Here is a 20,168-nt window from a genome sequence, read left to right on the forward strand (position 1 = left end):
AGTATATCTTCATTTGTCTGTCCGTGTGCCTAACGCCTTCCCATACGAACACTACCAATCTTCATTTCCTTGATACATGTGTCTGTCCATGCCATTCTGGAATAGTGCCATGTATCTCAATGCTAATACTATGGATGTGAAGCATAAAATTAAAACCATACAATAGTATATAATATGTGTATGTATCTTATTAAGTACGTCTTCATTTGTCTGTCTGTGTGCCTAATGCCTACCTATTCAAACGTTTTCCATAGAGGCAAATAAGTCATACCAATCGCATAAAATCACTGATTTTGACAAATTTTATATCAATTTATATGGTTCTCATCACTCTAAATCAATTTGTACCAATAGAAATGTGTAAAAATGCAAAATAAAAAAGTAGGCATTTTTTATTCAGTATCGCCTAGGATTAACAACTTTACCAATCTACTTATCCATGCTATGTGCCTCTACCCTTGCCTTTTTGTGATGGTGCCACATATTTTGATGCTAATACTATAGATCTGAAGCATAGAATTAAATCTATCCAACAGTATATAATATGTGCATCTATCTTATTAAGTACGTCTTTATTTGTCTGTATATGCAACTGACCCCATTCCTATACAAATGTTTTCTGTATAGGCAAATAAGTCATACTAATCATGTACAACCACCGATTATGACAAATTTAATATCAATTTATATGTTCCTCATCACTCTAGATCAATCTATTCCAACAGAAACGTGTAAAACTGCAAAGTTAAAAAAGTTTGTATTTTTTACTCAGTATCGTGACTAGTTTTAAATTGATGCATCCAAAACAGGAGTATTGATCGCCAGAAATAGGGGTTGTAAATTCATGCACACTGTTCTGATTTCAATGTACCAAAGAGCTCTTCAAGGGAGCCTATTGTCAGGGGCGGTAACAACCCTTATTGAACAGGCCTATAGTGAAATTTCTCAAATAATACTGATTACCTAACTTTCCACTTCTTCTTATGAGCATACACAAGTTAGAGTGAACTATTTCAAGTGCTTTCCTAACAGTAATTATTTCTGCTAGCTGACATACATTGTGACTACATAGGAGTTGTCTAGACAAATATGTGTCCATATCTGTTTTCTTGAGTGGCACTTGAGAAAAACGAGGACAGACAGTGATAGCCAAGATAGACTAGATGACTCGACAATGACAGACAGTGATAGTTTTATCAGAAACAATCCTTTGATTTTTAAATGAAGTAACATCTGTGGCCACCTTCTGTCTATTGAGATTTCCAAATAATCTCAAGATATCTGTATTCTTCACATGAAATTTAATATCAAAAGGAATAAATGACTACAATCTAAGGAAATTATCAAATATTGCTGTCTGCACTAAATACAGCCTGGCTTATATGATCTGACCCAAATTAACCACCCCATTCACTTCAAGAAAATAGTTTAATAATAAACAAGAAAATTCAATGGAGGTTAATTCAAATTTGATCCATCAAAGATAATATGTTTATGATGACAATGATTTTAGTTGGAACAATCTGCAGAAGAGCACACACTGTAATACCATCACATAATGGAATAATCTACAAAAGGGCACGAACACTGATTTACCACCACATAATGGAATAATCTACAAAAAGGCACAAACCCTGATTTACCACCACATAATGGAATAGTCTGCAAAAGACCACAGGCCTTGATTTCCCACCATATAATGAAAAGTAAATCTGTATCTTTGCTGTTTATTCTACTTGAGATTCATGGGTCAAGAACCCTGCCCACACATACACCTGTTGTGTTCACCATAATTATCAAATGTGTACAGTTACCAATAAATGAAACAATGCCATTTAATCAAGATGATTAGAAACTCGCCTTTCCCCCCATTTAACAACAAGCTTATTGATCATGCTGTGCATCACTTGTGATTATTTCATTTGCTGTACATCATTTATATCTGGGGTCTCAAGTACACAGCATGTGGGCCACATGTGGCCTGCCAAGCCATATCCTGTGGCCCACAAAATGACTGGCTTCACAAGGCGTCATGAGAGATAACAAAGGCAGTGCAGCCATCAAAAATGCCCTCATGCAGCCCTCAAGGTGGTTTGAGTTTGAGACCCCTGCTTTACATCTTATGGCAGTATTCAGTTTGTAAGACATATCTTTGTTCAATATATCTGACATCATTCAGCTTGCAAAATATGTCTTTGTTCAATATATCTGACAGTATTCTGCAAGTAAGACATGTCTTTGTTCAATATGTTTGACAGTATTCTGTAAGTAAGACATGTCTTTGTTCAATATATCTGACAGTATTCTGTAAGTAAGACATGTCTTTGTTCAATATATCTGACAGTATTCTGCAAGTAAGACATGTCTTTGTTCAATATGTCTGACAGTATTCTGCAAGTAAGACATGTCTTTGTTCAATATGTCTGACAGTATTCTGCAAGTAAGACATGTCTTTGTTCAATATGTCTGACAGTATTGTTTGTAAGATGTCTTTGTTCAATATATCTGATAGTATTCAGTTTGTAAGACGTTTTTGTTCATATGATGCTGTTCAGTTTGTAAAACGTGTTTTGTCTGTTACACAGTATTCAGCTTGTAAGACAAGTCTTCATTCTGTATATTTCAGGGATAGTTAAGTGGAGATTTTCAAAACAGCAAGCATGACAGCCATGTTTTTATTTAGGACTAATTAAATTTCATACAAAATTTTCTGGTGAAACTCCAGTGCCAAAATGACTTTCCAATTCAAGAGTAGCAAAAACAAAATTTTCAAGATGACTGCTGTTGTGGCCATATTGGACAACAGATTGGCACCATTTTCATTCAGGACTGACTACAAGATTTTCAATATAGCCACTGAAACAGCCATTATCAATGTGCAAGCAGCATATGTGTGTGTGTGTGTGTGCACACATGCGTGCATGCATGCACACACAGTTTCATGGTACTCCTGCATGATGTTTAGATGCAGTAGCATTGGTGCTAATGGAGGATTAACAGATGACAGAAATCAAACCATCCCATAAGCTCTCCTGGTCAATAATCTCCTGGTCAATGATGAGTGAAGTTAAAATTCAACAATGGAACTAGAGCTACTGCCTGCGCATGTAAATTGGGTGCTTTTGTAGGATATGCACTGACATAGAAACTACACAGTGGCTTATAAACCTGAAATTATATTTCTTTAAAATAAAATGCTATAAATCCAAGGTTCTGGTAACAAACATATTGTTTAACTGTAAATTCTTAAGTTGAAAGACATTTTATCAGTATTACCAGTAAATCAACCTGTTGAACAATGTTGTGTAATGTATGCAATAAGCATTTTTTGTCCACTACATACTGGAACTTTAAGAAATTAACATAAAACTAAATAATCCTCCTTAGCAAAGATGTGGAATATATAATTTAATAGGAATAGGTAGTTCCAGCATCAATGATAGCCACGTGCTTGTTCATTTACATTTTTACCAATACAGGTAATAAACTAAATTAATCCATTTACAGTGTAAATGTTGTAACCTTATCAATCTGTCAGAAAATAACGTATTATAACTATCAATAGTTTACTGATCATTAATATCACTGACTAGGGCCAGTGTTATTTAATTACAGTCAGGCTGAAAGTCTGCTGTCATACTCACAATCCTCATTATACAACACAAAAAAAGTTCAAATTGTTGCAAAATCAAAATTTATCATCGTATTTCGTCAAGTCTGTGGTATATATTGAGAAGTCATTTTACTTTTGCTGTAAGATTTTGCCATAATTAAGACTGGTTTTCACATGAATTGCAGTGCAAATGAGTAAGGTACAGCTATATATTAACAATCCAACAACTGGAAGAGAAAAGTGAAGTGCTAGTAAATTTGGTTACTGTTTTGCTGGTAAATATGGTAATTGTTTGCTGGTAAATAGTTGTGGTTGTTATTGTTTGTTAGCAAATATGGTAACTTTTTGCTGGTAAACATGGTCAATGTTTGCTGGTAAATAAACAAATTGTTTGCTAATAAACAGGATAACTGCGGGTAAATATGATAACTGTAGGTCAACAGTAACTGTTTCTTGTAAAAAGGCTAACTGCATGTAAATATAACTTTTCAGATAAATATGGTAATTGTTAGTAAATATGGTAATTGTTTGCTAGTAAATACAGCAAATGTTCTCCATTAAATGCAGTGATTATTTGATAGTAAATTTCCAAAAGTAATTACGTCTGAAAATTTCAGAATAATGACTCAGCTTTAAAAATTGAGTTAATCATAGCTTCAAAATACATGTACGAGATTTTGTCATTTTTACAAGTTATCCTTAGAAAAATTATTGTGAACTAATTTATTTTCATTGCAAAAAATTTTCAGTTTTGAGAAAAATGACATTTTTAAATTCATCTTGATTGAGATGGGATCCTACTGTTATTGTTCACTGGTTATTTAAATGTGTGATTTGTAGCAACCATGAAATTATTTTTAAAAAATGATACCCCATTAAAACTGCTATCACACAAAAATTTCAGCTGACAGTATTTTTTTTTATAAATAAATTATTAAAAGATTATAACTTTTGTTTGTATTCTTTCAATTGGAATTTTTACATATTAATAACCCCTTTTCATTTATACATGTACACATGGGGGAAAAATGGATCCTATTCCAGACAGTTGTATACGTGTATGGGAAAGATGTAATAAGTTACTTCCACATTTGCAGCTGTTGCACAGAAAGAAACCTGTGCTTTAGAAACTCACACCTTGTCCATTTGATTTCCAATACTGAAATAAATGTTTTGCATGTTTATTGAACATACCGCAAATAAGAAACATGTAATGTCCCTGTTAACCCTACTGTACACTCTGCCAAATTGCAATGGTGAAACTGCTAAAACTAAAAATCAAAAGCAAGTTTTACAATGAAAGATTGACTTGAAATTCTGATGAAACAAACATTTTTTCTAATCCACATTATGGTTCCATTCAATTTCATATAAAGTTGCCTTAAAAGAACACTCAAAACCACACAAAATTATGTCCTTTGTGGACAGGAGTTCTTACATTATGATCACAAATTTAAATACATTTCAGGAAAAAGGTACATAAATAATATACTTTATAAGCAGTTTTTTTCTCTATACAGGTGATTGAAATTAAGGCAGATTTCACTGTTATTGTTACCATATAATGAACTATGCCGATTTAATATAAAGCAGTGTTGCACCTTGGTTGAGAAAATTATACAGCATAAATCATCTGCAACACATTTAGCTGCAAAATAAGAAGTACACCAAATGTAATTAACTTAAACAGCTAAGTAAAACAGCAGAAGGTATGCTTTCAAAATAAAAAATACTGATGTGTCCTTGATCTTCAAGATAAAACTTCCAATGTGGCAAATGACACAAAAACAGAATGTTGTATCCCTTAATGTTAAAATCACTCTAATATTAGATTACAGAAAGGAAAGTATGAAGAAAAACTTAAAACATGGACCCATTGTTGTTGTTGTTGTTGTTGTTGTTGTTGTAGGGTTTAACGCCATTTTTCAGCACACGATAGACTATACAGGGCAGCCAGTATTAATGGTGAAGGAAGAACCCGGGAAATCCCCAGAAAGAACCATCGACCCTCGAGAAGCTACTGGCAAGCTTTCTCACATACCCACATTGGCCGAATCCGAGACTCGAACCTATGCAGACAGAGGAGAGATGGCAGTGATCCGTAACGGAGAGCGCTTTAGACCACTCAGGGCCCCCACATGGACCCATGACCTTGACCTTAAAGATAAGACCCTAAATGATATATGCAATACACCTGTTAATGATGCTGTGCAAGTTTTCTCATGTGGCTCATAATTTCTATACAGGACAAGAAAGTGTGCTTGAAAACTTATAATAATGACCTATGACCATGACCTTGGATGATATGCCTCCCATTGCAGTACAAAAGACAGTCTAACTACCAAGTATAAGTATACTAAGTTGTACCCCTAAAGCTGAAAGGGCTCTAAAAGTATAGAGCAGAGAGGAAAGTTATGGAAAACATAAGACTGCTGACCTGTGACCTTGACCCTGAGATAGGTCTGCCAATGTAGAATGCAAAATACCTTCTAATTACAATATATAAAACTATCTAGTCTCATTCCTAATCTCTAACAGTTCTCAAGTTATAGACCTGCATGGAAATTGTATATGTAACGTTAAAATATTGAGGTCATGGACTTGACCTTGAAGATATGATTCACGGTATGGTTGGCAACATTCCTTCTAATGATGACGTATCCGTGTATCAAGTTTCATCTGTTAATCTCAAACAATTCTAACACAGAGTGGAATGGAAATCATGATGGAAAATTGAAAAGATTGATCCATGACTCTGACCATAAAATAGTCACCCATTCCCAATTTTGATGTGACACACCTTCAAATTAAGATTTAAAAGTATGCCACAAGTATGCTTCAAGTAACCCTGAAGAAAGCCCCCACCCACATGCATAACACCAACTGATGATTTGTGAGTATACTAAGTTTCATCCTTTAATTTCAAGAGACTTGATAATTCTAGTACCAAAATGTCAATGTGATGTGATGGCCTGATGAATTAAGGGAAGTGCAGATATTATGTTCCTCAGTTTTGGGACAAGACTGGGCACAGTAAATAGCACTTGACTGACATATGGTGATGGAGAGATGGAAATGGTGGATTAACCAACTGGGCATTACCAGCTTCCAATTTCAGTTCCAGTGATTTTTAATTATCAACTGTAATATTTTAAAGAGATACAGCACATCTACAAATAAAGCCAGGCAAATGAATCAAATAAATAGCAAAAAATTTCTTGGTAAAGATAATGATGCAAGATAATATTCATTAGGTATATCAACGATATGAATGTCTTTGGCATATTGTTTTAATTCAAAATATTCAAAATATTTAATGGTACAAAAATCGTAAGCTCCTTTTTCAATTGTTGCTCATGGAAGCAATAAAAATTTCTCTCTGTAAGGTAAAACTATTGTGTGGAACCTTCCAACAAAGCTGTACTATAATACTACAGTTAAAAAACACAAAATAGGGTTTTTGATTATATAACACTGCATTAAGTTTGTATTCAACAGCAAAGAATTAAAATCAACAAAACTTAACTTAAGTAGCAACAAGAATTAAGTCAAAAGGATTTCAATGGCATATCACTGCATTTTCAAGTGCCACTAAGGGACATGGCTTGACCAAAATGCCAATGTTGCATCATGGCTTATCTGCATACCTCTTTATGCCAAGTAAGTGTATATATTAGTTAAGGATCTTGACAGTTTCCAAGATTTGACCCACAGGCTAATCCCTCCTCAAGAATCTGTCTTTAGGTCTGATTTCATCTCCTCTTCTCCTTCAAATGTGGTTACAAGTGGGAATATCAACTGGTTTCCAAATTATGATCCAGGGACAAGTCCCCCACCTAGAAGGCATGACCCTAGATCTATTTTTGAAGCACATGTAAATGAATCTCCCCATGTCAATTAAATGTATACATGGTTATGGGATGAGACATCTCAACAGCATCCAAGTCATAGCCCAGAAACAAGTTTCCTATTTCAAAAGCATGACCCTGGGCCCCCTACCCAAGAGGCATGACCCAGGGTCTATTTTTCAAAGAAGCCATCACATCAAATTCCAATAACAGATCCATCTGGAATCACTTACGAAATCTAACTTCAACGAAACCTGCGCCTCTAGCTCCATGTGAAATTATAGTTGATTGCACTAAATATACTGAAGAGCTCGATATTGCAAACCAGCTGAACCATTTTTTTTACTAATATCTCCCTAACGCTTGACAGGTCTAAGAATACAGAGCCTAATTTAGACAAACTTACTAAATTCGTGAATGAAAGGGTACCCGATCATGTTAGTTTCAACATTCCCTTAATAACAATAAATGACACTTTTGATATTATAAATAAACTTGACACAAACAAATCAGCTGGTCTAGATGGAATTCACCCCAAAGCTCTGAAAATGTCGGCTTTATCAATCTCAGAGTCGTTGAAAGAAATAATTAACTGTAGTATCACTTCCAATAAATTCCCGGAGTCATTGAAGTTAGCAAAAGTATTTGCAATTTATAAGGGAAATGAAAAGAATGACCCATCCAACTATCGTCCCATATCTGTTCTATCTGTACTTTCAAAAATTAGGGAAATGAAAAGAATGACCCATCCAACTATCGACCCATATCTGTTCTATCTGTACTTTCAAAAATTATGGAAAAACATGTCAGCAAGCATATTTTCAGATATCTTGACAAGTACCAACTCCTCCATAGATCACAATCAGGTTTTCGAAAGAATCATTCATGTCAGACTGCAATGACAAAACTTGGTGGCTACTAGCAGTAGAATCAGGTGAACTTACTGGTGCAATCTTCATTGATTTTAAAAAAGCATTCGATTTGGTTGACCATTCGGTGCTCATTAAAAAACTTTCAGCCTACAAGTTTTCTCCAAACTCAGTTGCCTGGTTCACGTCGTATCTCACAAACAGACACCAGGTTGTTTGCACGGGTAAACATATATCCAAACCAAGTCATATCTTAAGTGGTGTTCCTCAAGGATCTATATTAGGGCCTCTTCTTTTTCTACTATTTATCAATGACTTAGCCTTGTATCCAGCGCATGCTAACACAGATCTTTTCGCTGACGATTCGACATTGCATTTATCTGATAAATCTCTAGACTCCATTAAAAATAAACTTCAAACCGACCTCAACAATATATCAGTTTGGTGTCATCAAAACAAAATGCATATTAACATCTCTAAAACGAAATGTATGACAATTGGAACAAGGCAGCGTCTATCTACTAACATGGATTTACTTCTAACTCAAAATGGCTTAGATGTATCTATTGTCAAAAATCAAAAACTTCTTGGTATCTACATTGATCAACACCTCAGCTGGAATGCACATATCGATCACTTATGTGCAATGGTAGTCAAAAGAATAACCCTATTAAAATTGCTTTCAAAATTTCTACCTCCACAATCACTTCAAATTTATTTTTCGGGTTATATACTACCACTGACAGATTACGGCTGTAGCATATTGTAATCTGTCCAGAATTGATAGACTCCAGAAAAGGGCAGCCCGAATAATACTGAAACTTCCTGTTATGTCTCCCTCAAATGTGTTGTTTTCACGTCTGAAATGGCTACCGATACAAAAACGTATTCTTTATTTTAAAGGAATCATGATATACAAGTCTTTAAATGGTCTTTCTCCAGATTATATCTTTAACATAATTGAACTAAGATCATCGAATACTGAGCATAATCTCCAATTGACGACAAACAACAATCTCCAGATTCCTTGGTCGAAAACCAATCATTACAAAAGCTCATTTTCTGTATCAGCACCTACTGTATGGAATTCCTTACCAATGAGGATACGAAATTCAACTTCCCTTGCTTCTTTTAAAATATCATTAAAGAAATTCCTTCTAGACCAGCTGGAATGACATATTAAAAGCTCTGAATAGAAAACTTTAAAATCATATCCATAATTGATATATATTTGTATGTTTCCCAGTATAGTCACACAGTCATTCATGTCAAATATGTACGAATGAGTGTGCGACGATATGTGGTTATGTGCATGAACTTCTATTTTTATTTTTTATTACAAAAACTGAGGACCACATGGCAGATGGGTCAGCCATGACCAAATGTGTTATCCTCGTTAAAGATAGTTTATTATTATTATTATTAATCCCCTCATATTAATGTTTACTGGATGGGAATCTTAACAGCTTCAAAGTCATACACCAGGGACAAGTTTCCTATTTCAAAAGCATGACCCAAGGTCTGTATCAGATGCGGGTCCCATTTCATTTTGTGTCTTTCAAGCCTCTATATAGTTATCATGTGAATATCAATCCCATCATTTTCTAAATGATGCCCAGGGTCAGTATTTCCCTGCTTCTGAAGCAAAACCCAAGGGTAGAATAAAAATACCTATTAAATATGTTATACTCCTGGACTTGATGACATGAAACTGTTTGAGATTTTTAAAAACCTTCCACATCTAGTAACCCAACCCCAGGGTCCAAATCAAAATTTAAAACCATCACAAACACCAACAGACCATCCCAATATCATATCCCAAAGTTTAAAATCTATCTTCAACAGTGTATGAGATACACTATAATGGAAGGATGGACAACAAGCTGGATGGCAAAACCTGCCTGTTTTTTTAAAATTGTGAGATAATAATACAGAATTTAAATCCATTAGGTGCAGCTGTATATTTACATGTTTACAGTTACAGACCACTTTAATATCATATGCAGTTAATGCCAACAGGCAATGAGCAAAAACGAGTATCCAAACTGCTGGACACAATCCACAAATACATTTTATACCTTAAATAATTACCCTCAAAACAACATTTCAGTTTGCTTGTATGTTTGCTCTTGGTAAGTACTTTTCCATCCACAATTTAAACTGCAACCTTGGAAACATATGCCTCCCTTTTTACTGAGGACAAATTAACAGATTTGGCACCCTTCCCAGTCAACAACTCCCTCACAATTATATTCTTGATTGACTGTGGAAAAATGCTGACTGGAATTATAATGTCTTCTGAGAATTATTCATGTTACCGTACATTTTCTAATAAAAATACTATATAGCATATTTTGATATAAGAATTGAATTCAAAGTTTTATTTAACACATAACAACTCACAACGATTAGCATCAAAAGTTATAAAGTCATACTGTGACATAACACCGAGCACATCTTGTAGTAACATTGCAAAGTAGTGCAGAAGCTTTATTATAATGTTGTTGTTGTTGTTCTAGGGTTTAACGCCATTTGTCAGCACAGCATAGGCTATACATGTCGGTCAGTATAACTGGTGGAGGAAGAACCCTGGAAAACCCAGGGAAGAACCACCGACCCATGAGAAGCTACTGGCAGGCTTTCCCATGTACCCACGCTAGCTGAGCCTTGGACTCGAACACACGCAGACAGAGGTGAGATGGCAGTGATCCGGAATGGTGAGCGCTTTAGACCACTCGGCCACTTGGGGCCCCCTTATTATAATGTAATATACCACCTAGCACATCATAAAGTAAAGCCACTAAGTAGTAAAAACATCATATAACACCAAGAATATCATTAAAAAATTGCCAAGTAGTACAAAATATTTGTCATATAATAGCAAGCATATCATAATATAACATTGCTGTGTACAGCAAAATCATTGTCATAATGAGACATAACACCTATTAACATCAGTGAACAGTGCAAAATCTTGTGACATACTGTGACATTTGGCTATACCTAACACATCATAAAGTACCATAATATCGGTGAGTGGTGCAAAATATTTGTCATACTGTAGCATAACAACCAGAACATCATACAGTAAAATTGCTATGTAGTGCAAAATCTGTTGAAATGAGATAGAACCCCTAGCACATCATAAAGTAACATCACCGAGTACTGCAAAAATCTGTCATACAAAAATCTGTCATAATGTGGCATAACACTTAACACATCATATAGTAGCATCACTGAGCAGTGCAAAATCTTAGTCATAATGTGAATAACTAGCGCATAATATACTAAAACTGCTGAGTAGTGCAAAAAATCTTTGTCATAATGAGACATAGCACCTTGCACATGCTACTTAAAAGCAGAAAGTATTGCAAAATTTTATGTCATAACATAACATCTAGCATATCATGAAGTAACATAATGAAGCAGTGCAAAATCTTCATCCTACTGTCACATAATACTTAACACGTCATACAGTAATGTCACTGAAAACTGCAAAATATGTCATATTGTGACATTAACACTTACCACTTATAGTAGTACTGTGAAACAACACAAAACACATCATATAGTAAGATCATTTGGTTCAAAATCCTTTTTCATAAAGTTCCTAGGATATCATAATGTAATATAACTGAGCAGTGCAAAGGCTTTAAAGTCTAGTGATAAACAGAATCTTCAAACTTCTTTTCCAAATATATTTAAAAAAAGATTAAATCTTTGAATAAAACAATTTATGCCACAAACTGCTAAAATAGCTTCATGAATTTAATATCTAATGAACACTTATGCAACATCTTCTATACATACCTAGGCCTTCTTGCATCATTAAGCATCCTCTAAACCAGGGGTCTCAAACACATGGCCCATGGGCCGCATGCAGCATGCCAAGCTGTATCCTGTGGCTGGCAAAATGATTGGTGTCACAAGGTGTCATGAGAGATAACAAAGGTAGTGCTGCCCTTGGGCCATCGAAATATACCTCATGCGGCCCTCAGGGTGGTTTGAGTTTGAAACCCCTGCATTAAACATACTTATGATGATCTGTATCAGATGTATGTTCTAATTATATCTAGGCCCTTTTGTATTATATGTAAGTATCCTCTAAATACCTGTGCCCATTTTTATTGTAAGTATCCTCTAAATACATGTGCCCATTTTTATTGTAAGTATCCTCTAAACATGCCTAGACCCTTTTTTATCAGATATAAAGATCCTCTAAATATACCTAGGACCTTCTGTACCAGAATAAGTATCCTATAAACATACCTAGGCTATTTATATCAGATGTAAGTATATTCTATACATACCTTGGCCCTTTTGTATTATGTATACCTATCCCTTAATACACCTAGGCCCTATGGTAAGTAAGTAACCTCTAAACATACCTAAGCCATTCTGTATCAGATGTAAGTATCCAATGAATATTCCTAGGGCCTACTGTATCAGATGTAAGTATCCTCTAAACATACATGTACCTTGGCCCTTTTGTATCAGATGTAAGTATCCTCTAAATATTCCTAGGGCCTACTGTATCAGATGTAAATATCCTCTAAATATACATAGGCCCATTGGTATGAGATCCAAATATCCTCTAAATATACCTAGGCCCACTGGCATGAGATCCAAGTATCCTCTAAATATACCTAGACTCTTTTGTATGAGATTTAAGTATACTCTAAATATACATAGGCCCAATGGTATGAGATCCAAGTATCTTCTAAATATACATAGGCCTAATGGTATGATACAAGTACTGTATACTCTAAATATGCCTAGACTCTTTTGTATGAGATCCAAGTATCCTCTAAATATACCTAGCCCCACTGGTATGAGATCCAAGTATCCTCTAAATATACCTCAACTCTCTTTTATGAGATTTAATTATACTCTAAACAAACCTAGGCTCATTTGTATCCTACTGGGTTCTTACAGTTCCAGACAGTTGGTTATGGTTCACACAGTCTCTTAACTTTGTTTATGATTCATACAGTCCCTGAAAGCTGTTTATAGTACACAAAACCCCAGAGAGTTATTTATGGTTCACCTAGCAACCTCCACCCCCAAGAGTTGCTTATGGTTAATACAGCCTTCCCTCTCCATGAGTTGCTGAGCCCCCAAGAGTTGTTTTTCAAAAGATTTTCATGGAGTTTTACATGGACTTTTCAGAAGCTTTCAAGGAGCATTTTTTTCTTCATAGGTAAACTAAATTTCCTCCATGTGCTGCTTTGCTTTTCACAGCATGAAGTGGCCTGCCCATTTAGTACATATGCAAAAATCTGGCAAAACTTGACTCCTCCCTGTACACATGCATACTTTTTTCCAACACCCCTGTGTATGTACACTTGACGCACCACCCACCCACCCCTGAATTATATAGAATGGCCTATATTTAATCCATGCAGAAATGATCAAGGATTAATAATATTAATGTGTTTAATAATAATATTAATGTGTTTAATAAAACAGTTAGTCCACTGATGCTGAATGTCTGGCTGCATCAAAGAAATAAGCTGCATAACTTTAAAAAGTCTGTCAAATGTCCGCTAAAATTCAAATGCCGACTGAACCTGAGTCGAACTGGTTACATATTAGACAAATTATTATCGAGGTTTCACACATACACACACACACACACACACACACACACACACACACCCCTTTTCCTATGTGTAAGTACATTATCACTAGACCCCCCCATACCCATTTGGTTTAACACCCACTTCATGCATATGTACTAAATGGACTGCCCTAAAATGGAAACATAAGCAAACACATAGCTAATTAGTGTACCACTACAGCAAAGGATGCTACTGCATCTGGTAATGACCTGCCATGTGTCATGTAAAACAACCAATCTTGTCCTATTTTATTTATTCACTCTTTAATAAACCGAATAAATTCAGAACTTAAAATGCGCACCATTTAATTTATTTTAAATGTTTTGTATTCCCACAGATAAACTGAAGAATTTTGAGGGCAAATTTCAAGGAGTTTTCCAGCATATTCAAAAACACTTCAATCAGAAAATCAATCTTGTTCAAAATTTTCAAGGCAAAAATTTACATTCAAGGATTTTTTCAAGGTTGTAGGAATCACGATCTTTACAAATTCCAAAATGATGTAGTTTTTGGACTTTATTCAATTATTTAAACTTTGGTGGGTTTTTTCCTCCAATGCAGGATGAGCTAGCTGTGATGGAGGCAACTTAGTTGATCCTCTTCATCCTGTCTGGGACATAAAGCTGCAACTAACTTCTGCCATCTATATTGGTCTTGAGCAATTGGTTGTACCTCACCATAGGAAAGTCCTAAAACCATTTGATCCTGTGCATCTTGATCTCCAGGGAAATGTTCTTAAATCCCATCTTTTCATATAGGTTCACACTAGAGATCTTGTTTGGCCAATGGATGTTGCAGATTTTTTGGACGTAGCTATTGTGAAATGAATTTACTGTACACATGTCTGTCTCCACTAATCTCCAACACTGAAGGCAAGAGGTAACTAAAATCACCATAATCAGTTTGTAATACACAATTTCAATTTAACACAAAGCAGTGGTCTGCTAATAAATACATGCAATAAAAATTGTAAATGCCACTATCATAGGTGTGCATTTTATGATTTCAATAATATAATGTACAGCAAGCTGTTTGCTGTAAGTATTGCTATGCAAACTTAAAGGGTTTACAATTTCAAAGCTAAGCCCACAATCCACCTTTTTAATAACTCTATTATGTACAATTTATTACCAATAGCCAAGTGAAACCATGACACAAAGTAATCTACAGATCAAAAGAACTGTACATGTTATATTTCCTGCACTTAGTAGAGTCTCCAGAATTTGTTACTTTTCAGCAGTTTATTTATTAAGTGAATCTTATAAAATAAGATATCAAATATTTAATCAATCGTCTTTGCCCTAAGTTTTTTAGAAAACCTTAATATTTTTGTTTACGCGATTTCTAAATGGATCCTATGTTTTCAGACAGTTGTGGGGGGAGGGGGCCTTTTTGCACCCATTGCTTGTCGCATTTTTCATTAGGTCTTTAATTTATGGTTCTTCTGTTATAATATCATTTGTACAATTTACATTTATTGCACCAACTTAGAAAAATTGTTGACTTTTGGTTCTGAAGAAATTTCCAACACTTCTGTTCAATCTCCAACATTGTTATACATGATCTTGAACATTCTCCTTCTGAGCTTATAAACTGTGTGGTACAATTATTCATCACAACATTTGCTGGTTGGTGTACTTAATGGTCTTTACATACCTTAATTCTACAATTCTAACTTGAATTTGTCCTGGTAGTGCCAATACTAATTTATCTATAGCAGCTTGAATCTCCCTTATGATGAGTATTTTCAGGAAATCTCTACCAGCAAGTGCTATCTCAGATGTGTACTGAAGTTCTGAGAAATTAACTGTGGCTCGGAAGAGATCTGAAATTTAAAAGAAAATAAAATTAAAATTAATATTAAATTGGAAATGTTTATAGTTACAAAATAAGTACAGCTTATGTAGGGTTTACATGTATTTTTTATTATGCTGATCAAAGCAACCTCAAACCAGAAACTTTCCAATTTTATTCATCTCAACCTATGACTTTTTGACGATGCTGAAAATGAAGATGCTTAAACATTAAACATAAACCTTTTAACTTCAATGTTTCACTCCAAGTCACATAATACATATACCATTAACAGTCAAAGGATGCAGCTTTTGAGTGAAATCAACATGCACACAAAATATTTCCTGCATATGGGACATGCTGCACATGACCTGTGACCTTTTTTGGGTGCAAGAATTCCAGACTCTTCTAACCATGCAAGGCAAACTTATTAACATTCTAGATAGACAGGACAATGGATAGATAGACTAAGCATAATGCACTGTATCATAATTGAGGCCATTTATAACAAAACATGTGTATGATAAGAGTATTATCATATGTTACTGTTTCTCCTGGGATTACCTTTTCTGATACTGGTTAGTATTGTAACTTCTGCTAGTGTCATTCCATATCAACTTGTTATATACAAACATACAGCCTGAAGTAGCCACTATCTTAGAAGCTGTCAAGGCTACATTATACAGTTGGTTCACTTGTTAATATACATAAACTGCACATCAGCTGACTTTTCAAAGTCTGAAATCCAAGCATTCTTCTATCATATGAAGATGGAGGCACCATATCCTACCATACAACAGTCTGGGAAAATGGGTCCAGAAGGAGAAATCAATCATAGATCAAGCCCTGTGCATAAAAATATGATGACAGTTCAAACCCAGTAACAACTTGCCAATTTTTTCAACTCAGTAACCTATGATCGCAGGCAAGCAAGGTGCTGAGAGTAAATACAAACTTTCATTGCCATAGGGTATACATCATCTGCACTATAACCAATATCATTATTCATGACTTGCACGATTACAGTATAGAGTCCAACAAGGTATTTCTAAAACCAACACATGCTTGACTCGTGACATACTGTACCATCTAGACAGTCTGAGAGTCATCTCAGATATCTACTTAAATTTGTCATGAAGAATGTAAAATCCTTGTGTCTATTTTATTTTTCAAGGCAATGGAGGACATACTATGACTGATATGTTTTTCTTTGCACTTTTTTGTAATATCACATCTCATGATTTACTATAAGATCTGAATCTTCTGACTGTTTGACCATTATGTATAATTGTTATTGCTTAACTATAATGTATACAAAATTATAATTAATCCAATTTTAGCTTATTACCAAATGAAAATAAAAACTGGATAAGTTTTATTTTACTTTGGCCAGATTAAATGGACAAAAGAATGGTGTTCAATAAGCCTATGAGCATTCATGAAATTGTGTAACTAAAAGAGGGCAACAATGTAGACAAGTTCCAAAAACATTTCATCCTCTATACCATACATACCTGCATGTAAGTTGCACCCAACTGCCAAATGCACAGAACAAGATCTGACATAAAAATATGCCAGAAAATCTGGGTCTATGCAGTTTTGTTCAAATTATTCAGTAGCACAAACAACACAGACCTAGACCTGCAAGCATATTATGTGATGGCAGATCAGGGTCTTTGTTGCTTGCATTTAAACATTATTATTATTATTATTATTTTTATTATTATTATTGGAATAACAAAGCAATCATGACGGGATCACCAAAGGACTACAGTCTCCAAAGCAGATTCTAAGTATCCAGAGGGGCTTTGCAATGTACACTGCAACTACCCCCCGATCCCCCTCCCCCAGTGGCAAGTTCACTGAAAGTGAGAAGCCAGTCCCCAACCTAGAATCAAGTACTACATGGTCCATTACTGGATCCTCCATGGCAAAGGAACACAAAACAAATTGATAGCCCACAGGAGAGTAGAGGCTTACAAGGAGATCAAAAATTTAAAATAAGTAGTATGGTGTCATCAGGAACTCTGGAAACAACAGAAAATTCTGAACAGCAGTTTTCTTACTCTCCTGGTAAAAGGTCCATCTCCAGCACAACCCCAACCCTAAAATGCATATTACCCAACTTAACTTACTACCCAATGAAAACAAAAATTCCCAGGACATGGTGGCCAGTTTTTCAGTGTTTCAAGCAGGGTGACAGCCACCTCCTGTAAAAATGCTATCATTTAGTATGGCATCAGCTTCAACAACAACTCATGTATCACTAATTCTACCATTATCCATGTCCATTTCAGTTGCTGTACCCAAAACACAAATGCCTTGTACTCCCTGCCCAAATTTCCACTCCCATAACAATATCACTGCATTGGTAAACACAGTTAGTAGCACAAAAGTACTGATAATAAAGCAACCTGTGCACATTTCACTTTGCTCACATTAAATAAATGGCAATTAAAAATCACACATCATGTTGGGTGCTCGTGTATTCTTCCAATGTTTCGGCTAACCATTCCTTCAACTAATCATCTTTCTTAAACCTAGCCATTATTACTCCCAAATGTCTGCGACTTTAATTAAAGTGCCAATAATATTACCATCACTTCAACAACCTGTTGCAACCACAACTCACCCCACCTACCCCCAAGCCACCCATACAGTGCCCCTAACTTCAGCTCCTGTGCAGTCTGCCAAAAGCTCGATGCCGCCATCTCTTGCTGCTGAGCATCTACGTACATGCAAAGTTTTTCCATCTCATAATACTGTGTAGTAATTGCCATTGTACTGTATTCACTTCAAGGTACATAACCCATGGTTTCCTCTAATAAAATGCCCTGTCTTGGCTAGAAACAAAAGACTGGTTTCCCCTGACAGCTGTTGGCCTCTTGAAAAACTGTGCTTTTGGTGCCGCCTTTTAGAGAAATTTCAGTGATAAAAAACATAGTAAGCTGCCCCTAAGGGCGGGGGCTGTGCAAAAAGCGACTATTATATCATGGTATAATTTGTCTTAAAAATTAGCAGACATACTTCCATGCATAGTTTAACAAGAATGGCCATACACTGAAAAGACAAATCAAACATTTGCTAATGAATAAGGACAATGCTGGAATATTTCAATAAATAAATATAGAAACTTAAAAAATCACATTTAAATTACAAGTATATTCATAGTTTACAAGATTTTCATTAAACATCATGACATAGTTTTAAAAAAATTACAAATACCAGCATATATCAATTATTATGACTCTATTGTCATAAACTTAGTAACAGAAAGAAGCAAAACCAACAAGTTTTGTAAAACTTAACGAATAATTTAATTATCAAAGTTACAAATGAAAATGTGAGAGAAACTTAGAATAATATGAAGTAATCCAAATTAATTCTGAAAGAGTTATATTAAAGTCCAAAAGAATGAAAAGTTCCATATAAACTTCAGAACCAGAATAGTACTCTTCTTCCAAAAATCATGATGTTGTCAAAATGGCATTGTCCAGAACTCCTTTAAATAATTCACAGTAGTTCCAGAACAATACTATAGTCCAAAATATGAGCATTTTCTATTTCCACTTAACAGCCCAAACAAATGTTTTTCCTCTCAAATAATATTTAAGTACAACATAAAGCATGTCTGCAGACTTGATGTTACAAAAGGAACACAGAAAAAAGAATGAGTCCAAAACAGAATGCAATCTGATTGCTCAGTTCTCTCTTTATATACACCTTCTATTACAAATATATTCCACAACATAACCCCACATGACAGATCATACTATTCATTCTAATGTTTCAAATACCTATTCATGTCACCTAACACATCAAATAAGACTTAACTTAATTCTTCTGAGATACCATATCCGTGATCCATTCAATGGGAAAAAGGCAGAATCTCATAAACATGCTTACTAAAAATTCTATTATTAGTAACTGTCAAGACATACATAAGCACCTATTTAATGATCCTATCCAATTTTGCATTCATTACTATCTTAAAACAGACCCTAGTCACATAGGCAAAGTCTAACTAAAGATAACTGCTACAATTTACAGCCATCAATACAAATTACAAAAACTAGATAAAATCATGCACCAGGAGTTACAAAAATATAGAAAACATAACACAATGCAGACAAATGGATTTGCTGTCATACATCACAACCATGACACCTAGCAGCCAGGCAAAAGGAGAAAATGTTTCATGTCTAATTACAGTAGCACGAATCTTTAAACCTCAAAATACCAACTGTAAGGGCAGTAATTACCTGCAGTAAGTCATTTTTAGCATTCTATTATGTAACAGATAATCTGCTGAATGGACTTCTTATTGGTGAGACTTTAGCTTCCTGCATTCTGACAAAAATAATTTACATAAAAAAATTCAGTTTTTAAAAAAATCTAATCTTTTATTAAACAGTATCTCCAC

At 34.8% G+C, this 20,168-nt stretch overlaps 1 protein-coding gene across 13 annotated transcripts in view; it reads right to left on the reverse strand.

Annotated features, from left to right (window-relative positions):
• The window catches only part of LOC149781703 (basement membrane-specific heparan sulfate proteoglycan core protein-like), a 438,170-nt gene that overhangs the window by 328,886 nt on the left and 89,116 nt on the right, over window positions 1–20,168 (reverse strand). For all 13 annotated transcript variants that reach the window (XM_089935800.1, XM_089935795.1, XM_089935799.1 and 10 more), the window contains exon 3: window positions 15,608–15,776. In XM_089935800.1, the coding sequence (XP_089791926.1) occupies window positions 15,608–15,776 (169 nt within the window). The remainder of the gene's footprint in view (window positions 1–15,607; window positions 15,777–20,168) is intronic.

Source organism: Sinohyriopsis cumingii, chromosome 15 (genome assembly GCF_028554795.1).
Source record: "Sinohyriopsis cumingii isolate HCF-2022 chromosome 15, ASM2855479v2, whole genome shotgun sequence".
Lineage (NCBI taxonomy): Eukaryota > Metazoa > Mollusca > Bivalvia > Unionida > Unionidae > Sinohyriopsis > Sinohyriopsis cumingii.